General features: G+C 44.5%; 2 protein-coding genes across 10 annotated transcripts in view; one reads left to right on the top strand and one right to left on the bottom strand.

Annotated features, from left to right (window-relative positions):
- Positions 1-21,024, top strand: part of SHLD1 (shieldin complex subunit 1) — a 123,884-nt gene that overhangs the window by 16,630 nt on the left and 86,230 nt on the right. For 7 of the 9 annotated variants that reach the window (XM_017877793.1, XM_017877821.1, XM_017877810.1 and 4 more), the window contains one exon: positions 3,677-3,858. In XM_017877793.1, the coding sequence (XP_017733282.1) occupies positions 3,677-3,858 (182 nt within the window). Of the gene's footprint in view, positions 1-3,676; positions 3,859-3,946; positions 4,273-6,782; positions 6,824-21,024 lie in introns of those variants that run through there. The other 2 variants (XM_017877840.1, XM_017877864.1) reach the window with 2 other exon arrangements.
- On the bottom strand, positions 14,126-16,454 carry LOC108533301 (syncytin-1-like). The gene is made up of 2 exons (XM_017877872.1): positions 15,973-16,454; positions 14,126-14,829 (listed from the first exon to the last, which is right to left on the bottom strand). The coding sequence occupies exons 1-2, from the start codon at positions 16,085-16,087 to the stop codon at positions 14,372-14,374; spliced, it is 573 nt and encodes a 190-aa protein (XP_017733361.1). The 5' UTR covers positions 16,088-16,454; the 3' UTR covers positions 14,126-14,371.

Raw genomic sequence — 21,024 nt, 5'->3', positions numbered from 1 at the left:
TCCTCCTTCTCCTCCTCCTTCTCCTCCTCCTCCTTCTCCTCCTCCTTCTCCTCCTCCTCCTCCTCCTTCTCCTCCTCCTTCTCCTTCTTCTTTCTTCTTCTTCTTCTTTCTCCTTCTTCTTTCTTCTTCTTCTTCTTCTTTTTTTTTTTTGGTAAAATACGGGTCTCACTCTCGCTTGGGCTGGAGTGCATTGGCACAATCACAGCTTACTGCAGCCTTGACCTCCCAGGCTCAAGTGATCCTCCCAACACTGCCTCCTGAGTAGCTGGGACTACAGGCACATGCCACCATACTTGCCTGAAATGGCAGATGGTACTGAACCCAGTATGTACTATGTTTTTTCCTATGCATACATACATACATACCTATGATAAAGGTTAATTTATAAATTAGGCACAATAGGAGATGAACAGCAAAACTATAATAAAACAGAACAACTATTAGAATATACTGTAACATAAGTTATGTGAATGTGGTCTCTGTCTTTCAAAATATCTTATTGTACTATATTCACCCTTCTTTCTGTGGTGATGTGAGATGATGAAATGCCTACATGGCCGGGCATGGTGGCTCACACCTGTAATCCCAGCACTTTGGGAGGCTGAGACGGGTGGATCCTCTGAGGTCAGGGGTTCGAGACCAGCCTGGCCAACATGACAAAAGTCTGTCTCTACTAAAAATACAAAAATTAGCCAGGCATGGTGGCGCATGCCTGTAATCCCAGCTACTTAGGAGGCTGAGGAAGGAGAATCGCTTGAACCTGGGAGGTGGAGGTTGTAGTGAGCCGAGATTGCGCCATTGCACTCCAGCCTGGGCAACAAGTGAAACTCCGTCTCAGAAAAAAAAAAAGAAAATACCTATGTGATGAGATGAAGGGAGGTGAATGGCGCAGGCACTGTGATGTAGTGTTTGGCTACTGAGATTACATCAGAAGGAGGATCCTCTGCTTCAGGCAATCCTGGATCATTGAGCCATGAAGATCTTGATGCTTGGGGATCCTTGATAGTGTTTTTTGCTGAAAACTTTTGGAAGAACATTGTAATCAGAGGTTGTTGCCTTTCTTTGTAACTCATAAAAGTGTTGCTGCGAAGTTGTAGACTATCTGTGATCATACAGGTGATTTTAATGCTGCGTTCCATCTGAGGATCATATGCCATAATTTTATATTTTAATGTCTGTGCAGTTTGAAACACTTCAGCAAATTTTAGTAATGTCCACATGGCTGGTTCTGCTTTAGTTTCTTCTTCTTCATCTTCCTCTTCCTCTATAGAGGACATGACAAGTTCTTCCAGTTCCTCATTTGTTAGCACTTCTCAATGGCCTTCAGTATGTCCTTCTACTTCATCAAGCATATCAGCAAATCCTTCTCCATCAACTTGTCTTGTTGCATGGATGATTTTCCCAACTTCTCTATCAATTTCAGGGAAGGCTTTAAAATCATTCACAACTTCCACTCCATCAGTCCTTCCAGCAGGCATTTAGTTTGTGGTTTAATTCATCCATTGCAACTTCGATGAGTGCTATTGCATCAGCAATAGTGAATGATTCCCAGCACTACATTATTTCCAGTTTACGATCTGCATCAATTGTGGATTGAATGTGATCAAATACCAGGCAGATGTATGTGGCCTTGGGAAAATGAATGATGTCCTAGTCAAGTGGCTGAAGAAAAAGGTTGTATTTGCAGATAAAAATACAACCTCAGCATTTTCATGTTCATGGCAAACAGATTCAGGATGGCTGGGTACGTTATCTATTATTAATAGGTCCTTAAATTCCAACCCTTCCTCTTTCAAATATTTTTTTCACTTCTGGGAACCATTGATGCATTGGCGGAACCATTCTATAAACAAGACAGCTGTCACCCATACTTTCTGATTATATGACCAGAACACAAGCATGAATAATTTTTGGTTTTGCTTTTGAGGGCACATGGGTTCTTTGCTCTGTACACCATGCTTGGCTTTGTCATATGCCCCGCAGCGTTGCCACACAGTACTAGAGTTAATCTGTCTTTCCATGCTTTTTGCCCTGGTGCTTCCTTTGCACTTTTATGAATTTAGGTTCTGTTGGTCATCTTCTTCCAGAAGAGGCCAGTCTTATTGCAATTGAAGACTTGCTGTGTATGGTATCTTTTCTCCTTAATCTACTTCTTCAAGTCTGCCGAAAATGTGGCAGCAGCTTCTTCACTGGCAAATGCAACCTCTGTAGTAGTTTTTATGCTTTTCAGTCCAAACCTATTCTTGAATCTGTATAACTATCCCTTACTTGTGGTAAATGGCTTTTGGTGTCACTTGTTTCAGGGGATCCTTGCTGATGTCTTTGTGTAGGCTCCGTGCTTTCTGGTACAACACATTGCTGTCAGAACACCTTTCTGTTCATGTCTTCTACCCGCAAATGTAATGCCTTTTCCATCTTAACTAAGCACTTATGTGCTATGGCCATAACTCCATAACCTTTTTTTTTTTTTTTTTTTTGAGACAGAGTCTTGTGCTGTAGCCCAGGCTGGTGTGCAGTGGTGCGATCTTGGCTCACTGCAACCTCCGTGTGGCTATAACTTTTGCAGTTTGAGGTGTGTCATCAAGACTGGCATGAATTTTTTTTTTCCTTCTTCACAATTTCATGGATAGAAGATTCTTTGTTACAGTAGATCTTAGTAACCTAGGCATAATTTTTTTCTTTCCTTATTGAGTTGAGAACTTTTACCTTTTTTTTTGAGTGGAGTTTGCCCAGGCTGGAGTGCAATGGCACGGTCTCATCTCACTGCAACCTCCACTTCACGGGTTCAAGGGATTCTCTTGCCTCTGACTCCCAAGTAGCTGGGATTACAGGTGCCCACGACCACGCCTGGCTAATTGTTGTATTTTTAGTAGAGACAGGTTTCACCATGTTGGCTAGGCTGGTCTTGAACTCCTGACTTCAGGTGATCCACCCGCCTCAGCCTCCCAAAGTGCTGGGATTACAGGTGTGAGCCAGTGCACTCAGTCAACTTTTACCTTTTTGCCTAAAGAAAGTACTTTGTGGCCTATCTTTGGCATATCTGACTTGCCGGCATCACTACTCTTGTGTTTTGGAGCCATTAGTAAGTAAAATAAGAGTTACTTGAACACAAGCACTGTGATACCACAACCGTCAATCTCATAACTGAGAAGGCTACTGAATGACTAAGGGGCAGGTTCAGTATAGTTGAGATACACTGGACAGAGGGGTAATTAATGTCCCAGGTGGGATGGAGTAGGACAGCACGCGATTTCATCACAATACTCAGAATGGTGCACATTTGGAAGCTTATCAATTGTTTGTTTCTGGAGTTTTCCATGTAATATTTTTGAACCATGGTTGAGTGAGATTAACTGAAACTGCAGAGAGCAAAATCACACATGAGGGGGGACTACTGTAAATCATTCTGATTTCACTGTTGTTTGACCTTTAAAATTTTTTGGGTGGGTGTGGTGGCTCACACCCATAATCCCATCACTTTGGGAGGTGAGGTGGGAGGATTGCTTAAGCCCAGGAGTTCAAGACCAGCCTGGGCAACTTAGTGAGACCTGATCTCTACAAAATAAAATAAAATAAAATAAAAAAACAAATAAAATTCTTCAAGCTCTTGTCTCCAGTGAAGGATCCTGCTATGTGGTGCCTTTTGTATTGAATTGTTTTATTTTTTCCATGGCAGGACTATGGCAGCCAGGGATACCACTTCAGGCAGCTTGTCAGAGGAGAGCAGTGCTTTGGACCTGCCATCAGTGTGTGACATAAGAGATTATGTCCTGCAGAGACCCAGCCAAGAAGCCAACAGCGAGGCTTTCAGTTCTTTGGAATTCCATTCTCTTCCTTGTTCTTCTGATGTGGATCCAGGTAATAAGCAGAGTTTAAAACAAACGAACTTAAAAACAACCAGCAGCTATACGGGTGTGTGATAGTTTGTTTCTCTCTCTTCCAATAGCAGATCTCTGAGAAGGCTTCATTGTCTTAGGCAGAAAAACATCTTACCTAAGCAAAGCTGTCAGGAGGAACTTCAAAGGACAGCTTCCCTGGCACAGCAATGACAAGGAGCTGTTTCCTGGAGTCTTTTTGTTATTGTTGCTGTTAATCTCAGGTCCCTTTCTAATCTCCCTCAAAATGAATTCAGAAGCAGGGGAATATTTGGTTCAACAGAGAGTGGAATTTCTTTTGTTTTGTTTTGTTCTTTTAAAACTCAGAAAATAGCAATGTGGGCCTGTTATATGTAATGAGTAGTAAAAATAGAGACTTTAGCATTCCTTGTATGAAGTATACTCTGGATTTAAGTAACAACCTTTCTACAAGGTTTCCTGACTAGATTGCCGAAACGTCTATTATTTAAGCTAATGCTAATTCCCTGATGTAGGTAGTGACTGTCTTTAGTAACTGTAAAGCCCTCTCTTTCATATTAATTACCTGATCTGAGTCTGGAGGTCCACAGACCTGGATTTATTTATTTACTCATTTATTTCTTTTTAGTTTTGGTTAATCCCCTGGGTTTATCACACAGACCTGGATTTAAAGTTCAGCTCTGCCACTTACTGGCTGTGTGACTTGGGGCATGCCCCTTAACCCCTCTGAGCTCCAGCGTCGTCTACAAAATGGCGATCAGAATGCTTGCTCCACCCAGTCAGGTTTAAGTTAAGATAAACCTGAAAGGCACTTAGCATGGTTTTTCTGCCATCGATGGGTGCTCAGTCAATGTTGTTGTTGTTAATATTAAGAAATGCATATGGCCAGGCATGGTGGCTCATGCCTGTAATCCTAATACTTTGGAAGGCTAGACAGATGGATCACCTAAGGTCAGGAGTTCAAGACCACCTTGGCCAACATGGCGAAACCCTGTCTCTACTGAAAATACAAAAATTAGCCAGGTGTGGTGGTGGGTGCCTGTAATCCCAGCTACTTAGGAGGCTGAAGCAGGAGAATCACTTGAACTTGGGAGGCAGAGTTTGCAGTGTGCCGAGATCGCGCCACTTCACTCCAGTCTGGGCGAAAGAGCGAAACCCTGTCTCAAAACAAAAAACAAACAACAACAACAAAATCCAAATATATGTTTTTAGAAAGAACTCATTGTGAGTACTAAGGAAATGTAGGCTTTAATGATGATGAATTCAGTGATGACTATAGGTGGGATGTGTAACTGTCATTGCCTTCAAGAATTCTATGGAGAAATATGTTTAAACTCCTTTGGGATTCTCTTCTGATTTTCAGGACATAGAGTAATCAGGATCAGTAAGTCTCCTGTTTAATTTAGTACCTGACTGTGTTAGTTTGTTCTCACACTGCTATAAAGAGATACCTGAGACTGGGTAATTTATAGAGAAAAGAGGTTTAATTGGCTCACAGTTCTGCAGGCTGTACAGGAAGCATAGCAGCACCTACTGGGTATCAATCAGGGTGGAAGGTGAAGGGGAAGCTGGCACTTCACATGGCTGGAGCAGGAGGAAAAAAGCAGGGGAAGGTGCTACACACTTTTAAACAACCAGATCTCATGAGAACTCAGCACCAAGGGGATGGAGCTATAAACCATTTAGGATGAACTGCCCCATGAACCAATCACCTCCCACCAGGCCCCACCTCCAACACTGGGGATGACAATTCCACATGACATTTGGGCAGGGACACAAATCCAAACCGTATCACTGACCAAGAATTAGATAATTCTTTATCCTTTTCCTTTCTAGACTTAACATCTTAGTTCCTTTGACCTTCCCTTTTTTCCCTGCCATCCTGCTGCCTTTATATGACTTTCCATCCCTAAAATGGATTTTTTCATCATCCCTGGGTAGCAACAGCATTTCTTAGAATGAGTGAATGGAGGCAGTTGAACAGAACTTTGTTTATGTATTTATTTATGTATTTAGAGACAAGATCTTGCTCTGTGCCTAGGTTGGAGTACCGTGGCACCGTCACAGCTCACTGCAGCCTTGAACTCCTGAGCTGAAGCTATCCTCCTGCCTCAGCCTCTCAAGTAGTTGGGATTACAGGCTCACATCACCATACCTGGCTTTTTTTTTTTTTTTTTTAATTTTAAAAAAATGTTTTGTAGCGACGGGGTCTCGCTTTGTTGCCCAGGCAAGTCTCAAACTCTTGGCCTCAAGTGATCCTCCCACCATGGCCTCCCAAAGTGCTGGGATAATGGGAGTGAGCCACCATACCCAGTTTGAACAGAACTTTAGAAGTATTAGCAGGTTGAAATACTTCGAGACAATGGCTCTATTCCCTTAGGGAATTCAGTGTGGACTCAGTTGTTACTTTTTATTTCCTGTTAGTTGACTAACCTGTAGAAAAGCAACTGTTATTAATTGGAATTAGTTGACAGCTCTGAAAATAAGGAGCATGTTGAAATATTTATGTAGGGCTGTTTGTTAAAAATATGGATATTCTATGCCAAAAAGGTTGTTTGGGGAACCCATGTCTAAACATGAGAAGGGGTACTCAAACAGTAAGACAGCCATTTTACACGGTATTAGTGGCGGTCGTGCTGGATTAGACAGTCTGGTTGGAATTCTGGTTCTGCTTCTTCCCCTGGTTTGACTTTGGGTGAGCCACTTAGCCTCTCTGTACCTATCTCCTCATTTGTAAAATGGAGATAACAGCACCTCCTTGTTGGGGAGGCCATAAGGTCATAAAGTTGTACAATGTAGTGCACGAGGCATAGTGTGTGGCACGGAGTGGACTCTCAGGAGATCCAATTCCTCATCAGCTGGGGTGCTCAGCACACTGCAGTACTGTCTGGTCAGTCAGCTCAGGCTTTTTTTTTTTTTTTTTCTGAGATGGAGCCTCTCTGTGTCACCCAGGCTAGAGCACATTGACGTGATCTCGGCTCACTGCAACCTCTGCCTCCCAGGTTCAGGCGATTCTCCTGCCTCAGCCTCCCAAGTAGCTGGAATTACAGGTGAGCACAACCACACCTGGCTAATTTTTGTGGTTTTAGTAGAGCTGGGGTTTCACTATGTTGGCCAGGCTGGTCTCGAACTCCTGACCTTAAGTGATCCACCTGCCGTGGCCTCCCAGAGTGCTGGGATTACAGGCATGAGCCACTGCTCTGGGATTACAGGCATGAGCCACTGTGCCCAGCCAACTCAGGCTTTTATCACAAATACCATACACTGGGTGACTTCTCACAGCTCCAGAGGCTGGAAAGTCTAAGGTCAAGGTGCCAGTGGATTTGGTGTCCGGTGCTGTCCCTGTTCTTGATTTGTAGACAGTCACCGTCTTCCTGTGTTCCTGACATGGCCTAGAGAGAGATCCTCTTTCTCAGGTGTCTAGTAAGGGCACTAATGCCATCATAAGGCTTCCACCCTCAAAACTTAATTACCTCTGGCCGGGCACAGTGGCTCACGCCTGTAATCCCAGCACTTTGGGAGGCCGAGGCGGGTGGATCACCTGAGGTCAAGAGTTCTAGACCAGCCTGGCCGACATGGTAAAACCACATCTCTAACACAAATACAAAAATTAGCCGGGCATGGTAGAAGGTGCCTATAATCCCACCTACTCGGGGGGCTGAGGCAGGAGAATCGCTTGAACCCGGGAGGCAGGGGTTGCAGTGAGCCAAGATCGCGCCATTGCACTCCAGCCTGGGGTCAAGAGTGAGACTTTTTCTCAATAAACAAACAAACAAACAAACCCCACAAAAATTAGCTGGGCGTGGTGGCATGTGCCTATAATCCCAGTTACTAGGGAGGCTGAGACATGAGAATTTCTTGAACCCAGGAAGCGGAGGTTGCAGTGAGCTGAGATTGCACCACTGCACTCAAGCCTGGCGACAGAGTGAGACCCTGTCTCAAAAACCAATAATAATTGGCTGGGTGCAGTGGCTCATGCCTGTAATCCCAGCACTTTGGGAGGCCAAGGCAGATGGATCACCTGAGGTCAGAAGTTCGAGACCAGCCTGGCCAACATGGTGAAACCCTGTCTCTAATAAAATTACAAAAATTAGCTGGGTGTGGTGGTGGGTGCCTATAATCCCAGCTACTCGGAGGGCTGAGGCAGGAGAATCACTTGAACCCAGGAGTCAGAGGTTGTAGTGAGCCAAGATGGCGCCATTGTACTCCAGCCTGGGCAACAGAGCAAGATGCCATCTCAAAAATAATAATAATAATAAATAAATAAACATAAAAAAACACATTGGTTTACTCATCCTACCCCATGGAAGGCTCTGGATGTGATTATTGTTCTCTGTATACTCAACACTGCAGTGTTTTAGGGCACATTAATAGTGATCACTCCCATTTATTGAGCATTTACTACTTGTCAGGTTTTATATTGTCAGGCTCCATGCTAAATATTTCACAAACATTATCACTTTTTTTTTTTTTTCCATTTCAACATGGAGTCTCACTCTGTCGCCCAGACTGGAGTGCAGTGGCATGATCTCAGCTCACTACAACCTCCACCTCCTGGTTCAAGCAATTCTCCTGCCTCAGCCTCCCGAGTAGCGGGGATTACAGGTGTGCACCACCATGCCCGGCTAATTTTTATATTTTTAGTAGAGATGGGGTTTCACCATGTTGGCCAGGCTGATCTTGAACTCCTGACCTCAAGTGATCCACCTGCCTCAGCCTCCTGAAGTGCTGGGATTACAGGCGTGAGCCACCACGCCTGGCCTAAACATCACCACTTTTAATTCTTTTTTTTTTTTTTTTTTTTTTTTTGAGACGGAGTCTTGCTCTGCCGCCCAGGCTGGAGTGCAGTGGCCGGCTCTCAGCTCACTGCAAGCTCCGCCTCCCGGGTTGATGCCATTCTCCTGTCTCAGCCTCCCGAGTAGCTGGGACTACAGGCGCCCACCTCGTCGCCCGGCTGGACCACTTTTAATTCTTATCACAAACCTGAGAAGTGGAAATCATTCCCATTTTATAAGTGAGGAAATAAACTTGGAAAAGTTAGGAAACTTTCCTAGTGTCACTTAGCAAATGACAGAGCTGGCTGAATCCAAAGGAAATGTTTCAACTCAATTTTTTTTTCTTTTTCAAGGTATGATCTTGCTTTGTTGCCCAGGCTGAAGTGCAGTATTGTGGCCCCCTGGGCTCAAGCAATCTTGCCTTCTCAGCGTCTGAAGTAGTTAAGACTATAGGTGTGCATTATCCTGCCTAACTAATTTAAAAACAATTTTTTTGTTGTTTTTTTGTTTAGAGATGGGGTCTGACTATGTTGCCCAGGCTGGTCTTGAACTCCTGGGCCCCAAGTGATCCTCCCGCCTCAACCTCTCAGTGTTGGTATTACAGGCATGAGCCACCACACCCAGCTAAAATCACATTTTATTGGAAAAAAAGAAAACTTTTTCTAACCTGGGAAGTGACCAAGAGGATGATACCACTGAGAAAAGGAACTGCTGCAAATAAATTTAGGCTAGTTTTGTTAGCTTGATAGAACAAACATTTTGGAGAGTTGGAGGGAGTTTTACAGAGAAATATTAACTTTTTGATACTATTTTATTGAAACTTAAACATTTTTAAACAATTTTTGTTTTGCTGTGCACTCTGCCATTCTATAGTACTTTTATATGTTGTGTCACAATAACCACTAGGTTTGTTTTTAAAAAGGACCAGGGCTGTGAGCGGTGTGACTCACACCTGTTGTCTGGCATGTTATGAGGCTGAGGCAGGAGGATCCCCTTTTTTTTTCTTTTTGAGGCAGAGTCTTGCTGTGTCCCCCAGGCTGGAGTGCAGTGGTACAATCTCAGCTCACTGCAAGCTCCGCCTCCCGGGTTTATGCCATTCTCCTGCCTCAGCCTCCCGAGTAGCTGGAACTACAGGCATCCGCCACCACGCCCGGCTAATTTTTTGTATTTTTAGTAGAGACAGGGTTTCACTGTGGTAGCCAAGATGGTCTGGATCTCCTGACCTCGTGATCCACCTGCCTCGGCCTCCCAGCCATGCCTCTTGTTCATAGGTAGCTGTAGTTACGGGTTCTCTCTCCATGGTCCTTCAGCAGGCTCTTGCTGACATTTTAATCTAATTCTGATAACTCTGGATTTATTGCTTGCTCAGAGACATGCCCACCTTTACACTAGTCTCTACTGGGGTACTGCTGGCCACCATTCTCGCTCTGATTCTTAACACCTCCAGTTCCCAAGCCAGTCTGATGTTCTTGGTTTGCTTACTTGCTGTTATGTGTCGTAAGGACGTTGATCTTCCACGGATTGGTAAATATAGCCAAGGTTTCCAGCTGGAGGGTCATTCAGGGTGACTCAGCATTGGTCTCTGCCCATCCTGGTATTTACTCAGTGAGGCACACACTGTTGGCTACCTTCATGTAGCTTGTGCTCGGCTCAAAATAGAGTTGACTATCTCAAGAACTGGCAGAGTATGGCAGGTTGCTTACAGCTGAATGGGGGTCTAAGGGTGAACTTGGGACTTGGCTTCCCCAGCTACTGGGTGAAATAGAGCCAAGCTTTGATCATTAGGATTCATTAACTTGGTATAGTTTTTACAATTTCTGGTTTTTTTTTTTTTTTGAGACAGAGTCTTGCTCTGTCACCCAGGCTGGAGTACAGTGGTACAATCTCAGCTCACTGCAACCTCTGCTTCCCAGGCTCAAGCAATTCTCATGCCTCAGCCTCCCTAGTAGCTGGGATTACAGGTGTGCACCACTATACCCAGCTAATTTTTGTATTTTTAGTGGAGACAAGATTTTGCCATGTTGGCCAGCCTGGTCTCAAACTCCTGGCCTCAAATGATCTGCCCACCTCAGCCTCCCAAAGTGCTGAATTACAGGTGCGAGCCACTGCATCTGGCTTGACCGTAAGAGTTCAGTCATATCATCTGTTGTCAAACTCTTCAGTCAAAATCCAGACACGCAGTTGGCAAGGCATTGGAGTTCACAATGGAGGAGTGGTGTAGTCTTCTGGTGGCACAGCACAGCCCAACAACAGGCATACTGGAGAGAATACCTAGAAATCCAGGCAGGTGGCAGGCAGTGTGCAGGTGGCTTCTCAGTGGGTAGCAAGGTCCCAGCTTCCAGGTTGGAGTCAGCATCACAGTTCTAACCCCTGGAAGAGTAGCAGGCCAAGGAAGGGTGACCTTAGATTTAGGATGCAACAAGGACCACTGCAAAACCCAGTTACAAGAACATGGGCCCAGCTTAAGCTTAACCTGGGTACAGGATTCCCCATTTCACCTTGCAGCTGCCTCTGACTATGGGCCCGTCCCTGCCCCACTTTTCCCAGCCAGGAGTTTCGAAGGGGCTGCCTGCCTTCCTCCTTCTCACTTCTTCATCTCAGGATTGTTCCTCATTCCCAGGCACATGGCCTCTACCTCCATTCCCCTCTGGTCTAAGCCTGCCCTTACTCAGATGCCAGTGATCGTCCCTAGGAGCCAAACTGGATAGACGCTTCTCTGTCCTTACGCTATGTGCCCAACTGCCGCATCACTGTTCATGCCCTGGAGCAATGAATTAGTAGCAAGGACATGAGACTTAAGAGCACTTTCCAGAAAACTGTTGGGTTGATAAGAATCTGAGAGTGTTAGAAAAACCTCAAAAGCCTTAGTCATTCCAGTCTGAGTATGCAAAAATGGGTAAAACTAGGCTATATATATCTAATAAAGACAGAGTCCATCTGGCCGAAGTTCCCACCCAGCCACTCCTCATGAAATGCCGGTAAAATAAACAACTTTTCACTTAAGGGAGGTGCAGAATTATGAAATCCTCCCCTCAGCCCTTCCTCGTGAGATATGGCAGAAGACCTGCTGCTGCCAAACAGGTCTTCCTGAGGGCAGGTGCAGAGGCTTATGCCTATAATCCCAGCACTTTGGGAGGTAAAGGTGGAAGGATTGCTTGAGCCCAGGAGTTCGAGGCTACAGTGAGCTATGATCGTACCACTGCACTCTAGCCTGGGGGACAGAGTGAGACCCTCTTTCTAAAGAAAGAAAAACATAGAGTGTTCCTGGAACACCTTTTTCATAACATTCTTCTGTTTAGGCCCCTTTGAGATGTCATATTACACTACTTTTGTTTTTCGACTGAGTATCGCTCTGTTGTCCAGGCTGGAGTACAGTGGCGCAATCTTGGCTCACTGCAACCTCTGCCTCCTGGGTGCAAATGATTCTCCTGCCTCAGCCTCCTGAGTAGCTGGGATTACAGGCACCCACCACCATGCCCAGCTATTTTTTGTATTTTTAGTAGAGACAGGGTTTCACCATGTTGGCCGGGCTGGTCTTGAACTCCTGACCTCAAGTCGTCCATCCACCTTGGCCTCCCGAAGTGTTGGGGCTACAGGAGTGAGCTACCACACCCGGCCAATCTTATACTACTTCTTTCCTGCCAGCTCCAATCAAAAAGCTCCTCTGCCTTGTTTTTGGGACTCTGTGTAATCAGCTGCCTGAGATATTTGTTCAAAATATTTAACAACCAATACAGCAGTATTGCAATATTTCAGCAACTGGTACGGCTATACAGGTGCACATGAGCTGAATAGAGGCCCCTGCTGCTGTCCAACTGCACATTAACACAGGCCTGCCAGTCCTGTCGGGCTTGCTTTTAGGCTGAGCCAACTGTTAATGTCTTAGCTGTATTGTCCCCCTCTCTGGAATGTGCCCCCTCCTCCCTGGTCAACTCCAGTCCACTCCAGAGATGGCTGAATTGAATCCATTAATTAGTCCCAGGTACAGACTTGTTGCTGGACTTGAACACACTGCCTGTTAGATACTTGTTTTCTTTCTCCTTTGCTAATTGGCTCAAGGGAAGCATAGAGTATGCAGAATGGAAGAGCTGTTAAGAAACATGATCTTGGTTAAACCTCTCAAAAGCAAGATCACAAAGGTCACTCGAAGGCCCAATGTGTACTGCTGGAGCTTGATAAACTCTGGGTAGCTCATGTGGCGTGTCTCACCTGCGCCCTCTGGAACCTTTGTCCTGGAGAGCATCCAAGGTACTTTCTAAAATAGGACAAGGAGTTTCTCTGAAGTCGTTGTTAGACATTAACAATACAGATGTAGGAAATATCAGCCCTTTCCTCAAACTTGAACTTCTGTCTAAGAGCAGTGTTGGGGAAATTGGTTGCATGTATACAGCAAATTGAATGTTAAACACAATAAGTCTTTGATGATTAAAGGCCATAGCTGGCAGGCAGCTATAAGTTTAAAATAAGTAGTGATTTAATTCACCTTTAGTCTTATTCTGGGAATCTGTCAACATCCCAGTCTTCAAAGCTCATTTTATAACTTGTGTATTTAGGCATTTCATCCAAGGAATTTAATCTTTAACAGTAAAAAAAAGTTTGTTGTCTTCCTCTCTGTAATTCATATTTCTTTGTAATTCTATAAAATTTTATTTCCAAAAGGAATGAATTATAAGCTCTTAGATTAAAAAACTCAAAATAAAATTTATATACTAGTAGTTGAATTCCTGATGTGTTGTGGTTATAGTTTTAAAATAGGAGTCAGGGTGTATTTTAGATATATATATAATGCGAAAGACATTTTATAGGTGCATTAAGTGGTATCCAACCTAGTGACTAATACCCAGTCACTAGACTGGACCTAAGATTCGGAGAGGAAAGGAAAGAAGGGAACAATGGTTATTGAGCCAATTCCCTGAGAAATAACTGAGGACACAATGGGGTACATTTTATCAGATACTAACTGGATGGGCTTTAGTTGGAAGGTTTGGGTGTTCTGTGTGGCAGTGCTTCTCTGCTTTTGTTGCCTCTTCCTAGATGTGGGGTTTTTTGTTGTTGTTGTTTTTGGTTTTTTTTGAGACCGAGTCTCTCTCCGTCACCCAGGCTGGAGTGCAGTGGTGAGATCTCGGCTCACTGCAACCTCCACCTCTCAGTTTCAAGGGATTCTCCTGCCTCAGCCTCCTGAGTAGCCGGGACTACAGGAGCCCACCACCACACCCGGCTAATTTTTGTTTTTTTTTTTTTTTTTTTCCTGATCAAGTCTCGTTTATTGAGGGCGTTGGTACAGCTTATATAGGCTGGTAAGAAAGAGGAAGTGCGGCAGAGCAGGCGGGGAGGAGAATAATGAGAGACGTCACCAGGCGCATGCTCGGTAGACTTAGTCTTTCCCGGGCGCGGGAGGTTATCTACGCGCGCGGGCAAAGTTCGCGCGCGCGGGAAAAGTTGATGATGAAGAACCAGGAAGTGCGCCATCTTGTCTCCACAATGCGGAGCTTAAGCAACAGAGGCCGCGGCAATTTCCGGGCCTCACGGCTCCGGACAGGTCCTCCTTTTTTATATTATTAGTGACTAGAAGATAGTCCCTCGGGAACTGCGCCTGTCTTAGGTTGGAGTGACACATCTCTTCACTGGTACCCGTCATGGGATTAGGCAGTAGCTATGACGGCCCTCCTGTCTTAGGTTAGTGAGAGATGACACTCTCTTACCCGTCATTGGCTGTCCAGTTCAGCGCACAGGGAAGGTGGTTTACGGCAAGCGTAAGTATGGACCACCGTGATCTTCCTGTTCAAGGCGATGATAATGGACCTGTATGGGTTTGGCTTGGATGGCCTCGATTTGTTGCTTAATGAATGTCATGAGCTTATTGAAGATTATAGGTCCCAAAGAGAGTAAGAGCAATAGGCAAAGCAGGGGGCCCAATAACGGTATAATATAGGGGAGGAGTCCATGGAACCCAGTCCAAAACGGGTTATCAGTCATTTCTTTTCGTCGTTTTTCTAGGTCTTCTTGTAGACGCTTGATTTTATCTCTGACGATCCCGGACTTGTTGGCGTAGAAACAGCACTTTTCCTGTAGAGCTAAGCAGATACCTCCCTGTTCGGCAGTTAATAAATCTAGGCCTCTCCTATTTTGGAGCACTACTTCTGCCAGGGAATCTACTTGATCTTGTAGATCCTGTATAGTACTTGAGATGGCCTGCATATCTGAGATCAATTGGCGAGACAATTTGGTGTATTGAGTAACAGAGACCCCTAGGCTTGAAGCCCCAGTTGTTACGGCAGTAGTGATGCCTAATCCTACAAGTAAGGGGATAAATTGTATTGCCCTTTTGGCTCTTCCCAAAAAGTGATCTATAGCTGGAATAGGTACAGGTTCATCTCCAGGGATAATGTCTATATCTGGCAGAAGAGTGGCTAAGACACAACGTCCTGTCCAGTTTACAGGCAAATAGGTATACGCTCTATTATTGCCACATATAAAAACTGAACTGTTTGGGGCACACAGCGATTGGGAAATATTTGTTGTGATGGAACAATTATTGAATTCAACGATTCCTACATCGATGTCGTAGGTGTTATTGAGGAAAGGGGAGTAGAAGCAAGGGGAGTTAGAAAATTCTAGGGGCTGCACTTGAAGGGGAGGAATTATGGTGCAGGAAGTATTGGATGTATAGTTTAAGTCATTGCTGGGTATGGCAAGAGGAACGGGATCTCCTAACGGTAAACATAGCCAGCAGTCATTGGCTAGACTAGAGTTGGAATTATTGAGCAGATTATGAGTAGCAGTGAGGAGGTCAAAAGTCTGGGCATCAATTTTTTCTTTCCCTCGGATTTTGGGCAGAGCCAAAGGGTGGTAGCGAATTTCTGGATATAGAGATTTTTGCAACTCTTCAAGTTTTTTGTATACCCTAATTTCTCGGACCTTGTCTTGTGGTCCTCCTCCGTCAGAGATATGAAGAGGGGGGTGAATATTCCAGCAGACAGGCTTTCCTACAATTCCAGTACAGCCAGCTGATACAAGGTTATTGGTATTTCCTAAAACTGTAGGGACATTACTGGCCCCTATAGTGGGGTTTCTAGTTCTTGTTAAGATAGCAGTATAGTATGTCTTATTGTCAGAGGTGCATTCTTGATAAGTGGTGTAGCAGGAGCTGTGCATAGTAGCCTTAAATGTGTCGCAAGGGCAAGTTGTAACACCCCCTCCGTCAGATATCCTAGGGGTTGACACACACCTCCATTTGAGGGAGTCACTAGGCAGGTATGCTGTGTGAGCGGAGCAGGACACAGTTGAGAGGTACTTATTTGGAGGGGAGGTCACATATCCCCCATAGCAATCACAGGGCTTACCGTGCCGTTGTTGTATATGCGTAAGGGCCTCACGTGGATCACCGAAGCCGGCATGAACCTGGAATACTTGGCAAGTCAGCACTAAGGTCCAGAGGGGCCTGTAGTTGGAGTTCATCTCTGTAATAGAAGGAAAGGGTACTCTCAGGGAGAGAGTTACTCCCTGGATTGACTATTGTTAGGTACCTGTCTTACCAGTCGCTCTGGCAGCCATCTGGCTGCATCATGAGTTTGGGAAAAAACACAAACTGAGCCTCTTCCCCAGATTAACACTGGGTCTGGACCATGCCATGTGTTGTCTAATGGGTCTTTCCACTTAACCATGGCAAATTGTTTTTTGGAATCAGAATGCCAAAATCGATCAGCTGCTGATTTGTTCAGATCATCTAAATTTAAAAAATTCAAAATAAAGAGTGTGTGATTAAGAATGTTTCTAGGGGTGCCCTTAGTAGGGTACCATTCTCCCTTTTTTATTTTTTCAATGGTGGTTTTAAGGATAGGTGAGCTCTTTCAACTATTCCTTGAATTTTTGTATTTTTAATAGAGGCAAAGTTTTGCCATGTTGGCCAGGCTGGTCTCAAACCCCTGACCCCAGTTGATCCACCTGCCTTGGCCTCCCAAAGTGCTGGGATTATAGGCGAGAGCCACCAAGCCCAGCCTCCTAGATTGAGTTATGCAGATTCAGCTATCTAGACTGAATTTTCAGCTACAAAATCAGATTTTGAGCTCTTTGCATGCTGCTGTTAGAAGGCAGCAGTGAATTTTAATTGTATGGCCTGGGGTGTGAAGGATAAACCATAAGCGTATATGACTAATAGTAAGAGTTAGAGAAGGTTACAGTATGAGCTAGTGGTTCCACACAGCTCTTTAGGAACTACAAGTTTGAGATCGAGTGGGGTCATGAGCTTGTGGGGCCCTGGATGCTCTACCTTATGCATCCAGGCAAGTATTCATCCAAAGAAAGGGTGCCAGGACCAGGAGGAGTTCGAAAACCACTGAATGGCCGCGTGCGGTGGCTCACACCTGTGATCCCAGCACTTTGGGAGGCCGAGGCAGGTGGATCACTTGAGGCCAGGAGTTCGAGACCAGCCTGATTAACATGGCAAAACCCCTTCTCTACTAAAAATACAAAAAAATGGCCAGATGTGGTGTTGTGAGCCTGTAATTCCAGCTACTCAGGAGGCTGAAGCAGGAGACTCGCTTGAACCCAGGAGGTGGAGGTTGCAGTGAGCCGAGATGGCACCAGGGGCACTCCAGCCTGGGCAACAAAGTGAGACTGTCCAAAAAAAAAGTAGAAAAAAAAAGAAAGAAAGAAAACCGCTGAGCTCAGCTAATCCTCTCATTTTCCACTTGGGGAAGTTGAATCCCAGGATAATGAAGAAAATCACCCAAGATTGTGTAGTAACCTGGCAACTCCTATTTTCTGGGTGACCCTCTGTGCAGACTTTTCTAACTGTAACTTCTCTATCCCTTCTTTAAAAATAAAAAAGTATAGTTCTCTATAACTTTCAATATATACTGCTAAATTATGTATCACATTAAATAGTCATTGGAGAGGATAATAATAGAATTATTTTTAAAAGCTCAAGAATGTTATCTGCCACCTGTGACAACTCTCGTTGTTCCTCACTTTTAAGTTTCAAGGGCACGTGCTATGGGGGACAAGGCTCATTTACTTCTGTGTACTTTGCCTGCAGTCACAGTTTTAAAAAGAAATCCCAACTGAGTTGAAAAACTGGCCATGTTACTGTCTCAAGCCACACCTCCAGGGCACTTATCTGCCAAGTCCGGGTGCACAGCAGTGTGACCTCATGTTCTGGCCTGATAGCTCCCCTCAAGGGCTTTTTCAAGTAAGCATTCGGCTGACTTTTACTCAGCTGTGTCTTTTAAAATACAAGGAAACAACTTGATTACAATAGTCAATCCCAAAGACTGTAGGTCATAAGACCCCCATTTCAAACAGACACCGTCTCTAGTTTCATTCACTGTTGTATATTTATAAGATAAAGACTCTACACAAGGGAAGACCAAAAGATGGATGGTTTTCCATTTGTTGTGCACTTACATTTCAGGCACTGTGCTGTGCATTTTACGTATGTTGTTCTTTGGATTCTCACAGCCACACCCAATAAGTAAATCCTATTATGATCTCCTTGTTACCCATGAGGAAACAGAGCTTCAGAGAGGCTCGTTTCATATTAATGTTACCCACAGATTGGTGGAAAGCTGAGACTCAGACCTGGGTCAGGTTGATTGCAAAGGCAGAACTTTAAAGAAATGCAAACATCTAGGTATGATTACATACTATGCATTAAGAATTAAGCTTTAGGCCAGGTGCAGTGTCTCACACCTGTAATCCCAGCACTTTGGGAGGCTGAAGTGGGTGGATCACCTGAGATCAGGAGTTTGAGACCAGCCTGGCCAACTCTGTGAAACCCCATCTCTACTAAAAATACAAAAATTAGCCGGACGTGGTGGTGCATGCCAATAGTCTCAGCTACTCAGGAGGCTAAGACAGGAGAATTGCTTAAACCTGGGAGACAGAGGTTGCAGCGAGCCAAGATCGTGCCACTGCACTCCAGCCTGGGCAACAGAGCGAGACTCTGTCTCAATAAAATAAAAAAAAAGGAATTAAGCTTTAAATATTTGCAGTTACTTCTTTAAGTCTGCGCTAGCATGTTTCTACTAACTCAGTATCTTCAAGCTGGCCGATATCAGTACCCTGTCAGGATGACTGTGACTCCTGGTCCCTTGGACCACCATTGTGTCCACTGTCCACTGAGCTCTCCCTTCCATTTTTCCCGTCTTCCTGTTGTGGAAGAAGCTTGAACTACCTGTGCACTAATTGGAGAGAAGGTGTTGGGGCTCAGAAAGCAATGTCCCAAAACGAAGATCTCTGCCACAGCCTCAGAAGCAAAAGTTTTCCTTTGACCTTTATCTGCCCTCTTGTATCTCAGTCTCATTCTCTACCCAAGGCCAGACATAGAAGCTAGAACTCCTCTTCCCTAAGGCAGGTCATAGAAACCAGAATCCCCTTTCTCCAAAGCCAGCCATGGAACCTAAAAATGTTACTCTGATTTTTCCTCTGCGTTTCTGGGTAAAACTTTGCCGTAAAGAAATTATCTGGCTGGGTGCAGTGGCTCACCCTTGTGATCCCAGCACTTTGGGAAGCTGAGACGGGAGGTTTGCTTGAAGCCAGGAGTTCGAAACCAGCCTAGCCAACATAGCAAGACCCCGTCTCTACAAATAAATTAACTGGGCATGGTAGCATGCACCTGCAGTCCCAGGTACTTAGGAGGCTGAGGTGGGAGGATTGCTTGAGCCCAGGAGGCTGGGGCTACAGTAAGCTACAGTCGTGCCACTGCACTTTAACCTGGGTGACAGAATGAGACCTCATCTCTTTTAAATTAAAAAAAAAGAAAAGAAAAATTATCTGACTTGCCTTGTTTGACTCTAGGCCATAAGACCCCCATTTCAGAGGGTCCTGACCCACACCCCGAAGGAAGGAGTGCTGCTCAGAGAGGCCAGGAAGAATCTGGACAGACAGGCCTTGCTGGGCTCCCCACTGAATCTATTAACATCAGTTCTTTCCTTTTGTGTTCAATCATATTTCTACACTTTGATGTAGTGGGGTTGCCTTTGCCAGTGCCCCCCAGCTGCCCCAGTGAATGTGGGCAGGGGAGGGGAATCTCTGGCCCGGGAAGACAAAGAGGCTCCATAGGCCAGATCATTTGTTGAATTGGCAGGATCCTCTCGTGTGTGCCTGCTGGCCACACTGCTATTTCTGCTGTTATAGAAATATGAAAATCATATTTCTACAACAAAGTCCATAGTTTATTGAACCTAAGCATAAAAATGGACAATTTCCCCTGTGTCTTTGGGTTTTCATTCTGAAGCCTTCGGTGTGTACACATTAAATAAATTTGTATGCCTTTCTCTCATCAATCAATCTGCCTCATGTCAGTGATTTTCAACAAACCTTCAGGGGCCAAGGGCCTTGGTCCCCACAAAGGCATCGCCTTCTCAGTTAAATTTCTCACACCAGGTAGGATACGACTTCTTATGTGAAAACCCAGGGAAGAAAACAAGTCAGGAATTTTAACCCTCTTTGCTGGAATAAATGAAGCCCTTGATCACCTTTTCTAACCAGAAGTTTTCTCATCTGGTGCCAGAACTCTTCTTATTCTTGGCTCTTTGCCCTGAAGTTGCTGTTTGTCAGCTGAGTGGCTGCCCTTGGCCAACCTTTTAGCTCCCTGGAGTTTTTGATAGTTGGCTTTTGGTAACATGCTTGAAGTTACAAACACCCAGCTTATTAGAACATAACTTTTAAGGATAAAGGCTTTTATGTGAATTCCTGGGTCCCCCATGTTTGACTGGCCAGGTTCAGGTTTTGCCCTCTGCCTGCAGGAGCTGCCTGCTACCCCCAGACCCTGGTGTGAGTAGAGAATAAGGATCGGTCAGTGTCTAGCATATGGTAGGTGCTCAGTAAAGGCTGGTGAATGAATACATGAAAAACACATATAAGTGAAACTAGATACGGTTTAAAAACGGAGATCAAGTATTTATCACAGTGCCTTGCTCATCCATTTGTAACATTATCATAAAATTTAAAGCCGTGTGTGATCTGTGTAGGATAATATGATAACATTTCTAAGTTTAAAAGCATATATTATTATATAAGCACTGCAGATTTGTTTAACTCTTGATTGGAAAGTCAACTAGTCTCTCTTAAAAGCCCCTGGCTTTTTTTTCCTTGAAAAGAAAACAGTAGAGAAAAGAACAACTGTAAGGAGATATAATGGTGCTGAGAATAGAATATTATTCCTACGTTTCCCCATCATGAAAAAAGCATGTTCCTAGTGAAGTTGTTTCTTTTTCTAGCAAATATTTCTATAATAACCATGCATGGAATTACGGCTTTAAGGATACCCCTAAATTGCTTTCAAAGCTATTTTCTTAAGAAAACTGTATTCTGTATTTTAAGCATGTGAGGTTTTTTCCTTCTTAAAAATAATACAATTGAGGGGCAAATTTAAATAAATAATAATAATAATT

The sequence above is a fragment of the Rhinopithecus bieti genome, unplaced genomic scaffold (assembly GCF_001698545.2).
Source record: "Rhinopithecus bieti isolate Rb0 unplaced genomic scaffold, ASM169854v2 scaffold_65, whole genome shotgun sequence".
NCBI lineage: Eukaryota > Metazoa > Chordata > Mammalia > Primates > Cercopithecidae > Rhinopithecus > Rhinopithecus bieti.
The sequence above is the reverse complement of the archived record's forward strand: the minus strand, read 5'-3'. Positions and strand labels throughout refer to the sequence as shown.

Excerpts from the sequence above, each read along its gene's own strand:
- LOC108533301 (XM_017877872.1), bottom strand. The coding sequence starts at position 16,087 with ATGAACTCCAACTACAGGCCCCTCTGGACCTTAGTGCTGACTTGCCAA. Across the intron at positions 14,830-15,972 it reads GCATATACAACAACGGCACG|ATATGCAGGCCATCTCAAGT; the intron begins GTAAGCCCTGTG and ends AATTGATCTCAG.